The sequence below is a fragment of the Sinocyclocheilus rhinocerous genome, unplaced genomic scaffold, assembly GCF_001515625.1.
Source record: "Sinocyclocheilus rhinocerous isolate Xijiao unplaced genomic scaffold, SAMN03320098_v1.1 scaffold288, whole genome shotgun sequence".
Lineage (NCBI taxonomy): Eukaryota > Metazoa > Chordata > Actinopteri > Cypriniformes > Cyprinidae > Sinocyclocheilus > Sinocyclocheilus rhinocerous.
This window is the reverse complement of record NW_015635021.1, coordinates 375,223-389,632: the sequence shown is the minus strand read 5'-3', so window position 1 is coordinate 389,632 and position 14,410 is coordinate 375,223. Positions and strand designations below refer to the sequence as shown.

Below are 14,410 nucleotides of genomic sequence, written 5' to 3'. Positions count from 1 at the left end.
GGATTTGTTAGGATAGGACAATATTTGGCCGAGATACAACTATTTGAAAATCTGGAATCTGAGGGTGCAAAAAAATTTTAATATTGAGAAAATCGCCTTTAAAGTTGTCCAAATGAAGTTCTTAGCAATGTATATTACTAATCAAAAATTCAGTTTTGATATATTTACAGTAGGAAATCTACAAAATATCTTCATGGAACATGATCTTTACTTAATTTCCTAATGATTTTTGGCAGAAAAGAAAAATAATTTTGACTCATACAATGTAGTTTTGACTATTGCGACTTAAGACTGGTTTTGTGGTCCAGGGTCACATATTCAAACAGAAAAATTATTTTAAAATTGTAATAATATTACTGTATTTACTGCTTATTTGATCAAATACATCAGCCTTGGTGAACAGAAGAGACTTCTCTAAAACAGTCAAATCTTACCAACCCCAAACCTTTGAATGATATTTTTAATTTTATAGTTGTGAGACAAATGAGAGTATAGAGCTAAAAAAAACAATTTTATTAGAAACATCTTGGGCAGAGCTGATTCATCTCTTAACAAAAATGTATTTTAAATAATGGCATATCAATAAGGATCTGACTGAATCGTAATTCAGATGGCATTGTGTTGAGTAATCTACTGTAGTTGGTAAGAGCACTTCCTGTAAAGCAGTGGTCGCCAACCCGTCGATCGCGATCGACTGGTAGATCTTTATCACTGTCCCGGTAGATCCCGAAAAAAAAACAGTAAAATAAGTACAAATGCATTACATTTATGGGGTCATATTAATGTATCACTGAAAGGTACTGTCTTGAGAAAAGTTTCGATGGCAATGGCATTTTCTTCTCCGTATAAAGCGCAACTCTGCTTTACAGCGGTCGGTAACCAAGGAAACGCTATAGTGCGGTCGGTTCATAAGCAGTGTTGCCAAGTCCGCGGTTTTCCCGCGGAATTTCCCGCGGTTTTCCCGCGGAATTCATGTTAGCCAATAAATAAATTTGCTTAAAAATCAGTATCAGTATCAGAATCCAATTTGCTAGTTAAAAATAAATAAAGAAAGAAAGAAAGAAAGAAAGAAAGAAAGAAAGAAAGAAAGAAAGAAAGAAAGAAAGAAAGAAAGAAAGAAAAGAAAATCTGAATTCTAAATCAGCTATGATCGGTGCATCACTAATTAAAATACTAAGTAAAAGGCCTCAAATTTGAAGTACAATCTGGGATGTCTTTTTCTATCAATTCTTCAATAGGTAGATCTTGTCTTTCATAAAGGCAGAGGTCAGGGATCTTGGGCCTAAAAAAGTTGGTGACCACTGCTGTAAAGCATTCTGTAAAAGCATGTTTACTTCTACTTTAGATGATCATCACAGGCTGTTCCTCTTCACTGTTTCATAACTGAGCTGTTTGTTAACGAGTCACTTAAAAGGAATGTTTCAAGCCAGCTTTTGGTACCATGCAGCTGAACTTCAGTTTAAGCACTAGAGATGTCAGATCTCACACATATGAAGCTACACAACAGCATGTGTTTGGTCTCACCTTGTCATACTGCAGCCACTGCGTGACAGCCTGGTCCAGACGACTGTCTCCTGTGCTTTCCAGGCCGTTCTCCATGTTGATCTAACTCGGAAGTAAACCGTAATTCAACCGATAAACAATAAGCGATCAACTCGGTTAAACGAGCATATGTACGTTGACGGTCGCTCTGAATGGATTTAGTGTGTGAACCGTGAACGCTCCTGTTCGACTTAGTATAATGATGTTGTTGTAGTAGCCTACGTCCGAAACGGAGTGGGCGGGGTTTTTTCATGAAAGGGGCGTGGCACGTGATTAGCCCATGCCATTGCGTAGCAGCTCATTGGTGGAGCACTCTCGGAATAAGCTTTCAGTTCTTTGACCTGTGCAATTTTAACTTTCATAAAACTAATTTAGATTCTATATTTAACATTTTGTGTAAAAAAAATAGCAATAAATGTAGTATATTATTTAAGATATTTCTGTGTTCCTGAAGGTAAATTGAAATATAAATAAAGCTGTAAAACAGGTATTAAATGAACATAAAAGGCTCGTTCATGTACAAAATATCCCTACTTTCATTGGGATCCTAAACTGTACCTGTTTATATTATTTCATACAGCAGAGGGCGCCAAACTCCTGCTTATTAATGGCACTGCGATCACTTCAGTGTGTGAAGAAACATTATAATGATGTGCTGCAAATTGATCTTATCTGTATATAATTAGTATTTGTAAGAGACTTCAATATAATTTCAGATTATAGACTTTAAATATCTGGTGAAGATTACTGACTCTACAATGACTGAAAGAGTATAACGGTCAGAACAGAATTTATTCGTCAGAGAAGTGTTTTTTACTCAAACAATGTAAAAAGATTTTATTAAAATTAAATTTTAATTTTAATAAAAGCAAAGTTTAAGGACTATATTATTTTTCACATTCTATATAACTGTATTTTCTGATATTCCAATGAAAAACAAACGTTTAAAAAATGAAGTTAATATGGTGTTTCAGTGGAGACTGTAAAAAATTGTGGAATGCTGACATTGTGAGGAATGCAAAGAATGCTAAGATATATATGCACAGACTTGTGGTCAACATTGGATGATATTATTTGCATACTTTTCATTGACTGTTCTGAGAAAAGTGTTCTTAGTCCAAGTTTATCTCAAGTTCAGCTTTGCAAGGGATGTTTGTTCATCGGAAGGCTGATTGCCTCTAAGTTTTGCTATCTAGTTGCTCCTTTTTATGGAATATAATTTATATCTGATACAGTATACGTGAAATGGAAAGAAAGGAAAGTGGCTTCATATACTAAACAAAGTTTTGTTGAAAGTCTAATATTGCAGAAAGGTTGCATGAAGGTTTTAGAAAGGTTGACAATTATGACAATAACTACAGTATGATGATATCCATATTAGTGTTCACACCAACTGAACAAATAATAATGTGTTCATATAAAATGTGTGCTTAAGTTATGTTCTGTGTATGTAACTACAGTACGCGTCGAATTTTGTGTGGTTGTCAACATTTTTAATGTTAATCAGATAGAAAACAATCACTCTGAAAGTGATTGCAATGATATCTCCTAATGTTATTACTTCATAGTTATAGTTCTTTGTGTAAAGGCCTTCACACTATGGAAGCCCATTTCTGCCACATAAAAAAATATTATGATTTGGCAACTCATAATAACATAACATAAAAGTCTTATTTATGAGTCAAAATAATGAGATAACAGTTATAATTATGAGATTAAAAAGTTAAAAATGACAAGATGCTAAATCATAGAAGATATAAAATATTAGCTCAATAGAGTTCCTACCATGATAGATAAACACGTTTGTTTGTATGAAAAAAAAACTAGAAACCAAAATTATTCTCACTGAAAGCTCTCTTTTGTTTTCTGCATGCATAACTGCTTGACAATTTATTATTTATTTTTCATGTCAATTTCAGTGTACCGTTTTGTGAAAAGGCCTTATAAATTCTGCAGATGGTGCATTTGCTGAGTGGAAATATTTGTTAAATATTTGAAATAGGTTTTCCAACTGCATTTTCGGGGGTTGAGTTGTGTTTATTCTGTGTGGGTGACACTGCTCCATCGCTGTCACCCACACTAAAGCTGTGAATATCTGTCACATCTCCGCTGGCCTGCAGGCAGTGAAAACAGCCCATCCTGCAGTTATGCAACCAGCTACTGCAGGCCAGGCACTGTACTGGTGTCAGCACCACTTACAGCAGTGGCATGGCTCAGTGAATAAATCCTTGCTTATGAATTCATTATTATGTGACCCAAACCTTTCTAACATAAAAACTTGGTGTGGTTTGCACATCCTAAAATGACTGAAGAAAGCATTTAAAGGAAGGAAGGATGGATGGAAAGTATATTACCAGACTTCAATAATCAAGTCTGTGATCTATGGAAGGCAGACAGGGCCAAAACTCTTTAAACAGAACACATTAATTTTTAATGCGTCAACACGCACTGTATGTCCATGTTAACCTGCAATTTTGAACGTGTTTCTTTTGTATGTGTAGACATGCACATTTTGGCCATGTTAAGGCATTATTTTTCACCCATTTCTTTATTACATGTTAAGACAACGAATTTGAACGTGTCCTCAATGCGCACACATTCTGGCTGTGTTCGAATGTGTAATAGTTTTTAAAGCAGATTTACGTCTAATTTACTAGTTTATTGTGGCATTGCTTTACTGAAATCTACTGTGCTAGAGTACATTGTTAAAAATGCTAAAAAACTAAAAAGGACATGGAATCATGAGACTGACATCGCACACAACACACAGATTCAATTTCCTCACGAACTAATATAACATCTGATGTTTGCATACTAGTGTACCATTACAACATCCTTCATAAACATGACATCTGATGTGTTGTATGTACCAACATGCCATTGCGTCACATATGGTCTCAAATACAGCAACTTCATTGGCCGCTCTGCATGTTGTCGCAGACAGACAGTCAAATTTCACACGTTCGGTTTAAAAGACTTTTGGCCCCATCCACCTACCACAGTGATCAAATGTATATTGTATCAGTTTACTTTCTAGAATGGTCAGCTGTCCCCATATGAGCACAAACAGGCTGGAGCTGTACTTTAATACACCATATTAAAGGAGCACAGACTATCCTCAGAAATATTTTCTGGTTCTAATGTATTTTAACTTTACCATATTACAGCCAATCCTTTTTGTCTGTGATAAACTGTGCAAGTGCCACAAAGAAGTGGAAAGTTTCTGACTTGTTCCTCCTCCAACTGCAAGCAGCAGACCCCACCAATCAGTAAGACAAGAACTGAATTAGTAACCAGGGCAGATAAATCAGTATTTAGTGGTAGGGTAGTTTTAATATTAAAGACCACATATTAAAGCCCAAGTCACACACAAAAAAAAATAAATAAAAAATAAAAAAATAAACCACACACACACACACACACCTCACAGTGCAATTCATTTGAAAGGTTTATTTCACCAAAGATGAGGGCAAATAAAACTCATTTTCATTTAGATGGATTGACAAAAGAACTTCAAGAGTTAGACAGCCTCAGTGCAGAGTTGACCATCTCTTCACGGACACTGATCAGGATCATGAAGTCAGTCATCCTTCAGAACGGTCTTCTACAGAAGTTAAAACTGAGGGGAAAATACCCCACTCCAGGCTAGGGTCACAGCATCTGGTGGTTGTGAGAAGCCCTCTTCTGCTTAATTAAGTGACTTGCCATCTCACAGAGTTCTCCACAACTTGCCCCCGGTGAAGAGAGTTTATGCCTCACACTGTTTCTCCTGTTCAATTGCTGGAAATAGGGAAAAACAAGAAACTTTTTTTTTTAAAGAGGGGGAAAGAAACCAAAAGGGAAACTAATCTACAAAAAAATTAAAATAATAAAATAAAAAGGCTCATGTTGCTAATAAGAATAAAAACATCATTCAGAGTTTAGAAGGTGAGTGCTCCATAAAACTCAAACTTACTATCTTTAGTGGGAAGGGTGTTCTTCTCTTGCGTCTCAGTCTTCTTCAGCTTGGTCTTGTCAAACTGAGAGATCTCACTGATATCTGGTTTGTCAGCCATTGCTTCACTTCAGTTTTCTAAGGGAAAAAAAATGGGTTAAACAAAGAGATGAACTACAAACATAAGAGCCACAGCACAAAGCACTACACAAAACCTCTCACTTTACTGCTGAAGAACAACACGCAAAATGCAGAAGACAGAGTAAAATAGCTGATTTGACACTTATATATTTAAACAACACCATCTAATGCTAGCTAACCGAGGAATTTAATTACAATTGCAGGTGCAAGTTGTTGACGATTTTGTTCCTTCATTTTCATTGGTTAATTGATCAATTGCTTGACAGTTTTTTTTTTCAGTAATGACACCCTTTCTCCAAAACATATGGATCAATGTCTTGAATAAAATGCTAATATCTGGAATTTAGACTACTGTGAGTGTATTTTATTTATTTATTGTTAGACTTAAAAAAAAGAAAAACATTTAAAAAAATGAAGAAGAAAAAAACCCATAAAAATGTACAATTTTATTTATTAATCTACAATGATCTTTAGCGATGGCATCATCAAACCAATCAGAGAGCGAGATAACATGACATGAGGTGAGGTTTCAATTTGTATTAAATGTACATCACTTAGTCATCAGATTGTGCGGGATATTTTATCATATGTTCATTCAGAGACCGTTCATAGCGGGTAAACAATAACAATATGATCAAATGTGGCTGTTTGAACTTTGAATGGGATGTGATGCTTTTGGATGATGTAGCTCTGTTGTTGTGAAGATGCTTCATTTTTATAGTCCGAAATAATCTAGTGATTCAGTTCAGATTATTTTATATCATGATTTTCTGTTTTGCATGGCTGAGATGAACGGGCGCGGCTGATTTGATTTGCCTTTGTCATAAACATCACAGGTCACGCCTTTACAAGAATTACGATGGTAACCTTAGTATATACCGGCTGCATCAAAAGAAAAACAATGAACCGAAAATGACAACAAATACTCTCAAAGAGATTTGAATGAAGCTCCATATTTATTTATGGTTGCAGTAACGATAACTGTAGGCTACTATATGTCTATCTATCTATCTCTAGGCTACTGTAGGTCATCATGGTAACTCTCTATAGAGATATTCCCCTGCTAAAAAAAACAGCTAAACCCAGCCTAAGCTGGTCAGGCTAGTTTTAGCTGTTTTTTTTTTTCAGCAGGATCCTCTCCTATAATGTGGAATTCATTGTTATTCTGGATTTGCCAGGTTTAATTTAGACTAAAATATTTTGGATTAGAAGTGAATGACCTGGACAGAAAAAAAAACTTTGCATAAAAATCAACTAGGGATACCTGGTTTCTGTATTAATTCAACATACTAGTCTAGTGGTTGTCAACCAAAAGGCTGGAGCCCACCAGGGGTCTACAGCAAGCTTCCAAAAGGGATGCAACATAAGAAAAATGATGAAGAATTTTCTCTTTTTTTCCCCCTCCATAAGCCAAATAAATTCTCAAATGTACATAAAGTTGTTTAAAACAGTTTTTAATTCTAATATTCGGATTCGGATTTCTTATTATCACAGTTGAAAACAGTTTTGCTACTTAATATTTTTTGGAAACAATGATACATTGTTTTTCTTGCTCAAAAGAACAGCATTTATTTTATTTATTTATTTTGTCTTTTGTGTCACTTTTGATCAATTTATTGCATGTATATCAGATATAAGATATAAAAATAAACTTCAGCATATATCTTGAGGGCATATGGATCACATTTTGTTCTCTTATATGCTTAATTATGGTTCAGTTGTCCTGAAGTCAGTGGGTTGTTTGAATGGGTTTTTGGTTAAATTCCTGAAAAAGGTCGGTGACTCACCCTTATTTAGAAACATAAAATACAAAAGTAATTCTCCTTGTGATTTTTTTTCAAGCTTATACATGTCTTGAAAAAGCAGTTGCAAACAAGTGGCTTAATGGGACTGCAGTGGCTGTCGGGGACATTAAAAATCTTCACGCTGAACAGGAAAACTCATACTCACAGTTCGCTTTTTTAGCCTTGTGTTTATAATCGCACTCTTGCAAACTATTCTTACTAAAACTTTCAGGGAAAGGTTTTTTTTTTTTTAAATAAAAACCGAAAGAGTTGTCAGAAGCTTAGTGATGGTGACTTTGAAGTCATGCGACCGTGGTTTAGTTTATAGTTTTTAGCTTTATAGCGTTTAGCTTTTTTACTTCTGGTGATTGTTACTTCTGGCTTCAAAACTCCTAAAAGTTGCATTCACTTGTGAAGATTATGATTCTTATGCATTTTGTTCATCATGATAAACTTTTGTCAGTCACAGAACTTTTCTGCAATAATCCAAAAGCCAATGGAAAAATGCTTTTGGGTTTTTGTCGAGGGAACCAGGGTGATGTGAACTTCCAGAATGGCCTACAAAAACAGTATACACTGCAAAAAATGATTTTCTTGTATGTTTTCCCTTTGAATTAAGATGATTTTTCTTACCTCATTGGCAGATCCTTTTTTTTTAACCAAAAACTAACAAAATTTTGATACATTTTTATTATGTTAGACTTAATATGTGACCCTGGAGCACAAAAGCAGTCTTAAGTCGCTGGCGTATATTTGTAGCAATAGCCAAAAATACATTGTATGGGTCAAAATTCAAATATTGTCCTATCCTAACAAACCATACATCAATGGAAAGCTTATTTATTCAGCTTTCAGAAGATGTATAAATCTCAATTTCGAAAGATTGACCCTTATGACTGGTTTTGTGGTCCAAGGTCACATATGTTAAGTCATTTTGCTTCATCAGTGTACATCATCAATGCAGTGCTTTATACAGACATAAAAACAGTTTGGTAATACAATTAAAATGTTAAATAAAATATTATTATATGCAATTTATATTTTTTTCATATGCATGATTATTTTAAAGTTAATAGCAATACAACATACTGTTTAAATTGTTACATTTATCTAGAAATTAACTTAATTGTTGATGATTATTTTTTTATCTTTTTCATCAGAAGTGCATTATAGTTCATGCACCAGATGATGTCATACCTGGTCCTCATTTTTTACCTTTGACTGGGTAGGAGCTAATTTGGTTCTCGAAAAAGGCAGTCCGGTACTAAAATCGCACCCAGTTCCGGCGGTGCGAAAACGCCAAAAAGTGGGTAGTTCCACAATTAGTTCTGGTACTATGAAAAGGTTCCCGCGGTGCGAAAGGCCCTAACGAGGACCATGGCCTCCGCCGACCAAGACCAGGAGTCACTGCAGAACCAGAACCACTACTTGTGTGGTTCTGTAGCAGCGTTCGCCAACATTGTCATCACATTTCCCATACACAAGGCACTGTTCCGGCAGCAGCTGTTCGGAGTGCAGGCGTGGGAAGCTGTGCGGCAGCTCCAGAGGGATGGTTTGCACACACTGTACCGTGGCATCCTGCCGCCGTTACTGCAGAAAAGTAGCACTATTGCAATTATGTTTGGCCTCTATGAGGACTTCTCCAGATTGATGCAACTACACGCTCCTCAAGCCCCTGTCCTGTTAACGGACAGTATCGCAGCAGTTTTAGCGGGAACAGCTGAAGCAGTCTTAACGCCGTTCGAGAGGGTCCAAACTCTACTGCAGGACCCACGTCATCATGGAAACTTTCAGAACACTGCGCGTATTTTCCGTGTTTTGCTTCAGCAACATGGCATCCGAGAGCTTTACCGTGGCCTTGTTCCGATCCTACTCAGAAATGGCCCTAGCAATGCTTTTTTCTTCGGTTTGCGTGGACCAATTAAGGAACTGCTCCCCGAAGCCGAGACAAAGGCAGGGCATTTGGTTAGTGACTTTGTATGCGGAGGGATTCTGGGAGCGGGTCTCGGGGTGGTGTTTTACCCTCTAAATGTAGTCAAGTCTCACACACAGGTACAGATTGGAGGGGAGTTTCAGTCCTGCAGGGGGATCCTGGCAAACGTTTTGAGAGAGAGGGACGGGAAGGTGAGCCGTCTGTTTCGAGGTGTGCATTTGAACTTCCAGAGATCTATTTTCTCATGGGGAATCGTAAATGCTACATATGAGCTTTTACTGAAAATGCTCTGATTGAGATGAGCAGGACGAAAGGGGAAATTATGAAGTGAAAGCATACACAACTCTGAGCAAAAAGAGTGGAGAAGGAGTCTTCCTCACTCTGTTTCTGCTGCTAAAAATACAGCTTTAAAAACAGCACATGCTTACTTGAAGTGCAGTTATTAAAGGGATAGTTGACTCAAAAAATGAAAATTCTGTTTTCATTTTTTCATCAAGGCTAACTGAAAACACAGGGAAAGGGAAATGCTTGAATTGATCATTTTAGCAATATATCATTTTCATTTAAAAAAAATTAATGTGATGCATAACCTTTCAAAAGTTAGCAAGATTTGTTTTATGTTTTTAAAGACATCTCTCGTGCTCACCAAGGTTGCATTTATTTGGTCAAAAATATAGTAAAAACTGAAATATTATTGCAATTTCAAATACCTGTTTTCCAGTTGAATATATTTTAGAATGTAATTTATTCCTGTGATCAAAGCTAAATTTTCAGCAGCCAATTACTCCAGTCTTCAGTGTCACGTGATCCTTCAGAATCATTCTAATATGTTAATTTGCTGTTCAATTTTAATATAGGATTATTTGTTGAATATAAAGTTAAAAAGAATAGCATTTATTTGAAATAGAAAAAAAATCCAACATTATACATGCCTTTACTGTCACGTTTGATCAATTTAATGTATCCTTATTGAATAAAAGTATTAATTTCTTTAAAAAAAATTGGACTGACCCCAAGCTTATGAATGAATTCATCATTTCTAATCAGGCACTTAACAGAGTACCCATGAAAAGTTTCACTGTAAAAAAAATTCTGTAAAATTTACGGTAAAAAAACGGCAGCTGTGGATGCCGGAATTTTACCATAAAAAATATGGTAATAACGTTTTAGGTTTTACGGTTTTAATTTAAATGGGGAATTCTGGGAACGTCGATTTACGGTTATTCACTGTAAATTATATGGTCTTTTTCACTTCCAAAAATGGTATACTACCGTAAAATTAATGTCCAATACATGTAATGTCCAATACAGTTTTTCACCGTATATAGTAGGGGAATTTACCGTTAACCATTTAACAGGTTTTTTACTGTAGCATTTTTACAGTCTTTTACCGTTAAATTTACTGTCATTTTTTACAGTGTTGTCTTAGCCAATAGAATGGTTCTGTTGAGGAAATGGTACGATTCTAGGGGGAATAGGATCTTGCACAACACCAAATCTGGTTCAGATTGCTTCACAAACCATTCAACTTGTTTTTGTGAACTGGGTCAACGGATTCATTGACAGATCAGACTTAAAAGAACAATGAATTCATGAATCAGATGTTTCATGAGTGCTTATAAAAAGTGGATATTTAGTGAATAGTGAACAGTAGAAGAAAGTAAGTCATACAGAATTACAATTTTTAGCTGAACTGTCCCTTTAATTCATCATCTGACTGAATGAATCACATGCATCATCCAGTTTTATGAATTTGATTAAAGATTGAATTGGCACACACATGAGAAGAAGCGAGTGTTGAGAGAGACATCTTTGACCTCAACTCACTCAGGGTATCCTCTGATACATTACAGTATTCTCTTTTCTAAACTGACTGTACTGTGGTCTCTTTAACCACTAAGTATTCAGATCACTAAGTAGTCATTACAAGGGTGGGAATGTTTGGGGTTTTTTTGCCGCCAACTTTAAAAATAGTTTTAAAAATAGTTAGCTTTGGTGTCGCCAAAAGCTGTAGACTCCAGTAACCATATGACGACTTCAGTTCCAGTCCAAGCATTGATTAGTCATCTAGAAACCAATAAACACAAAGAGTCAATTTGGTGTTTGTGGTCCCTGTTGCTTTCATGTGGTAACAGAATCATCCCATCTGAGCCAGAACTCTTCATGCTTTTAGTGCCCACTGAAGCTATAACAGATCATTTCAATGACATAAGCAATGATTTGGTCATGTTTGGATTGTGTTTCTCATGCACTAAAAGCTTCTTTGAATCACTCCCAAATATATTGGGATTTTAAGAAGGTGAGACCACAGACCTCAGCTGACGATGGCAAAAGACCAAGGTGCACTTTGGATGATTTGTGCTCACAATTTGTGCTCTATTTATTTCTATTTACACTTCAGTTTAAATGTATGGAGTCTGTAAGATTTCACCAAGATTTTTATTTGATCAAAAATGCAGTATAAATTGTCGTAGACTCCAGTAACCATATGACGACTTCAGTTCCAGTCCAAGCATTGATTAGTCATCTAGAAACCAATAAACACAAAGAGTCAATTTGGTGTTTGTGGTCCCTGTTGCTTTCATGTGGTAACAGAATCATCCCATCTGAGCCAGAACTCTTCATGCTTTTAGTGCCCACTGAAGCTATAACAGATCATTTCAATGACATAAGCAATGATTTGGTCATGTTTGGATTGTGTTTCTCATGCACTAAAAGCTTCTTTGAATCACTCCCAAATATATTGGGATTTTAAGAAGGTGAGACCACAGACCTCAGCTGACGATGGCAAAAGACCAAGGTGCACTTTGGATGATTTGTGCTCACAATTTGTGCTCTATTTATTTCTATTTACACTTCAATTTAAATGTATGGAGTCTGTAAGATTTCACCAAGACTGCATTTATTTGATCAAAAATGCAGTATAAATTGTCATTCTCCAGTCTTCGGTGTCACATGATCTTTCAGAAATCATTCTAATATGCTGATTTGGTACTCAAATAACATCAATGTTGAAAACAGTTGTGCCACATAATATTTTTGTTAAACCCCTAATAAATAGAAAGTTCAAAAGAACAACATTTATTTGCTATAGAAATCTTTTATAATGTTATAAATGTCTTCACTGTCACTTTTGATCAAATGAATGCATGGTTACTGAATAAAATGATCAATTTCTTTCAAAAAAGAAAATCTCACAGACCCCAAACTTTTGAACAGTAGTGTATATGCATGTGGGAGAATAAATGCATAAGCTTTTACTGTATAATAAACATCAAGTTGAATTTAAACTTATAAACAGAGGATCTAAAGATCATAGTCTGACCTCACAAACTTAACATCAACATGAATGAACATTTCACATTGTCTTATATTCTATGTCATTCAAGTCTAAACTTGAATAAACACTACTTGAGCAACTTTTGCCCCGATTTTCCCCCAAGTTTGGATAAGTTGCTGAAAGTCAGAGCCAGTCTGCAGATTTGAGTTGACAGATTTCATAGAAAATCACGTAGTGTATGATGGTCACAGACTCAGCTTTCCATCTAGTCGGAGTATATCAAACCTCTTTGATATTTTGAGCTGATTTTACAATACATATTGTTTTCATTTGTCACACATCTCCTAGCAACAAGGCGCACGTTTCTGAATGAGTTTGTTGTGATTGGAATGACTTTAAACTTTAAAGTCTGTAGTGTGTGATCCTCAGTCGTTTAGTGTATGATGCCCAGTTTTCCTCTGTGACTATTTACAAAGTCAGTAAGTGTATGATGCCCAGTGTTTTCAAATCTGTTCAGATATTAAAAGTCGTGTAGTGTATTAAACTTAAGTTAATAACATATATACATACATATTTTAACCTACAAAATGCACTGTATAAAACAACTGCATGATGAAGAAATGAAATCTTTATAAAAAATTATATTTTCCTCTTTTATACCACCTATGTAGAAAATTAAATGCAGTAAAAAAAATGTTGCAACTATCCCTTTAAGTTCATTTTTAGATATTCATGTTCTAACTGGTTTAAATGTTGTTCATGTTAGACTGTTCACAATTGTTGATACCATTATTTTACTGTTTACAATTGTACATTTTTGTTGCATTTTAAAGCTTTTAACCTTATATTGTCTTATATATCTTAAGCCATCCTAAATTGAATTGTGTAAAAATGTTGTGTGTAATGTAAAAGTGTTGTTTAAATGTGCCATTTATAGTATTCTGTCTTTGAATGTATATGTTATAACTAAGCAAAGACTTTGTATGGGTTTGTGTGCTTTTTTAAGAAAAAAAAACTTTATGTAAAAATATTGTACAATAATTAAAATGTAACTTACTGAATGAAATGTGAAGGTGTACTTATTCTGATCATCCAGTGTTATTCTGAAATTAGGATGTTTAGCATTTTACATTTTAAATAATGTCACTCTTGTTGTAAATTATTTGTAATTGTTTTTATTATCTTATATACACAGACATGTTTTAACCATTAATGTAGTAAAATATAATTAAAATCTTTAAATTATAGAAAATTATTCATAAAAGTGAACACGTACGCATGCCGTTAACGATGCATGAACATGTTGGATGGAAAGAGGCACTTGTTGGGTGCCCCAAAGTAGCATAAAAAAAAGTATGAAAAGTATGAAAAATTACCTTACTTTACCACATAGTGTAACTCCTCTTTAAGATTGTACTTACCTGGTATTACTTACCTGCTGAGTTTATTATTTAAATTAACATTTGAAGTGATTAATATAATTGGTAAAACAAGGCTTAACCTCTCTAGAATTTAAGCAAGATAGGAATGGTAAATATTTCCAGATTATCATGTTTTCCTATTTCCTATCACAAGTTTTTTTAATGTGGCCCACACTTAATAAATAAGGAGGAATCACACCAGTGACAGGAAACACTGGGCACGTGAGAGGATCCTCTGATGCTTGACAGAATCCTTTTGGACCAGAGCGGCTTCAGCAGGAACCTCTGGGACCAGGCCAGGGGCGTGTCTAGAGCATTTTAAATGGGGGGGGCCAGTCGGGGGCACTGGCTCAAAAGAGGGTGGCCGGGGGAAGG

The 14,410-nt window shown here is 35.3% G+C and overlaps 2 protein-coding genes across 2 annotated transcripts in view; one reads left to right on the top strand and one right to left on the bottom strand.

Moving 5' to 3' along the window:
* The window catches only part of LOC107746017 (phosphoglucomutase-2-like), a 13,511-nt gene extending 11,742 nt beyond the window's left edge, over positions 1 to 1,769 (bottom strand). The window contains exon 1 of the mRNA XM_016560060.1: positions 1,525 to 1,769. Within this exon, the coding sequence (XP_016415546.1) occupies positions 1,525 to 1,599 (75 nt within the window). The 5' untranslated portion in view covers positions 1,600 to 1,769. The remainder of the gene's footprint in view (positions 1 to 1,524) is intronic.
* Positions 1,770 to 8,778: 7,009 nt separating this feature from the next.
* Positions 8,779 to 9,627, top strand: LOC107746048 (solute carrier family 25 member 51-like). The gene has a single exon (XM_016560102.1). The coding sequence runs from the start codon at positions 8,779 to 8,781 to the stop codon at positions 9,625 to 9,627; it is 849 nt and encodes a 282-aa protein (XP_016415588.1).
* The last annotated feature ends 4,783 nt before the right edge of the window (positions 9,628 to 14,410 follow it).

Excerpts from the sequence above, each read along its gene's own strand:
- LOC107746048 (XM_016560102.1), top strand. The coding sequence starts at position 8,779 with ATGGCCTCCGCCGACCAAGACCAGGAGTCACTGCAGAACCAGAACCAC.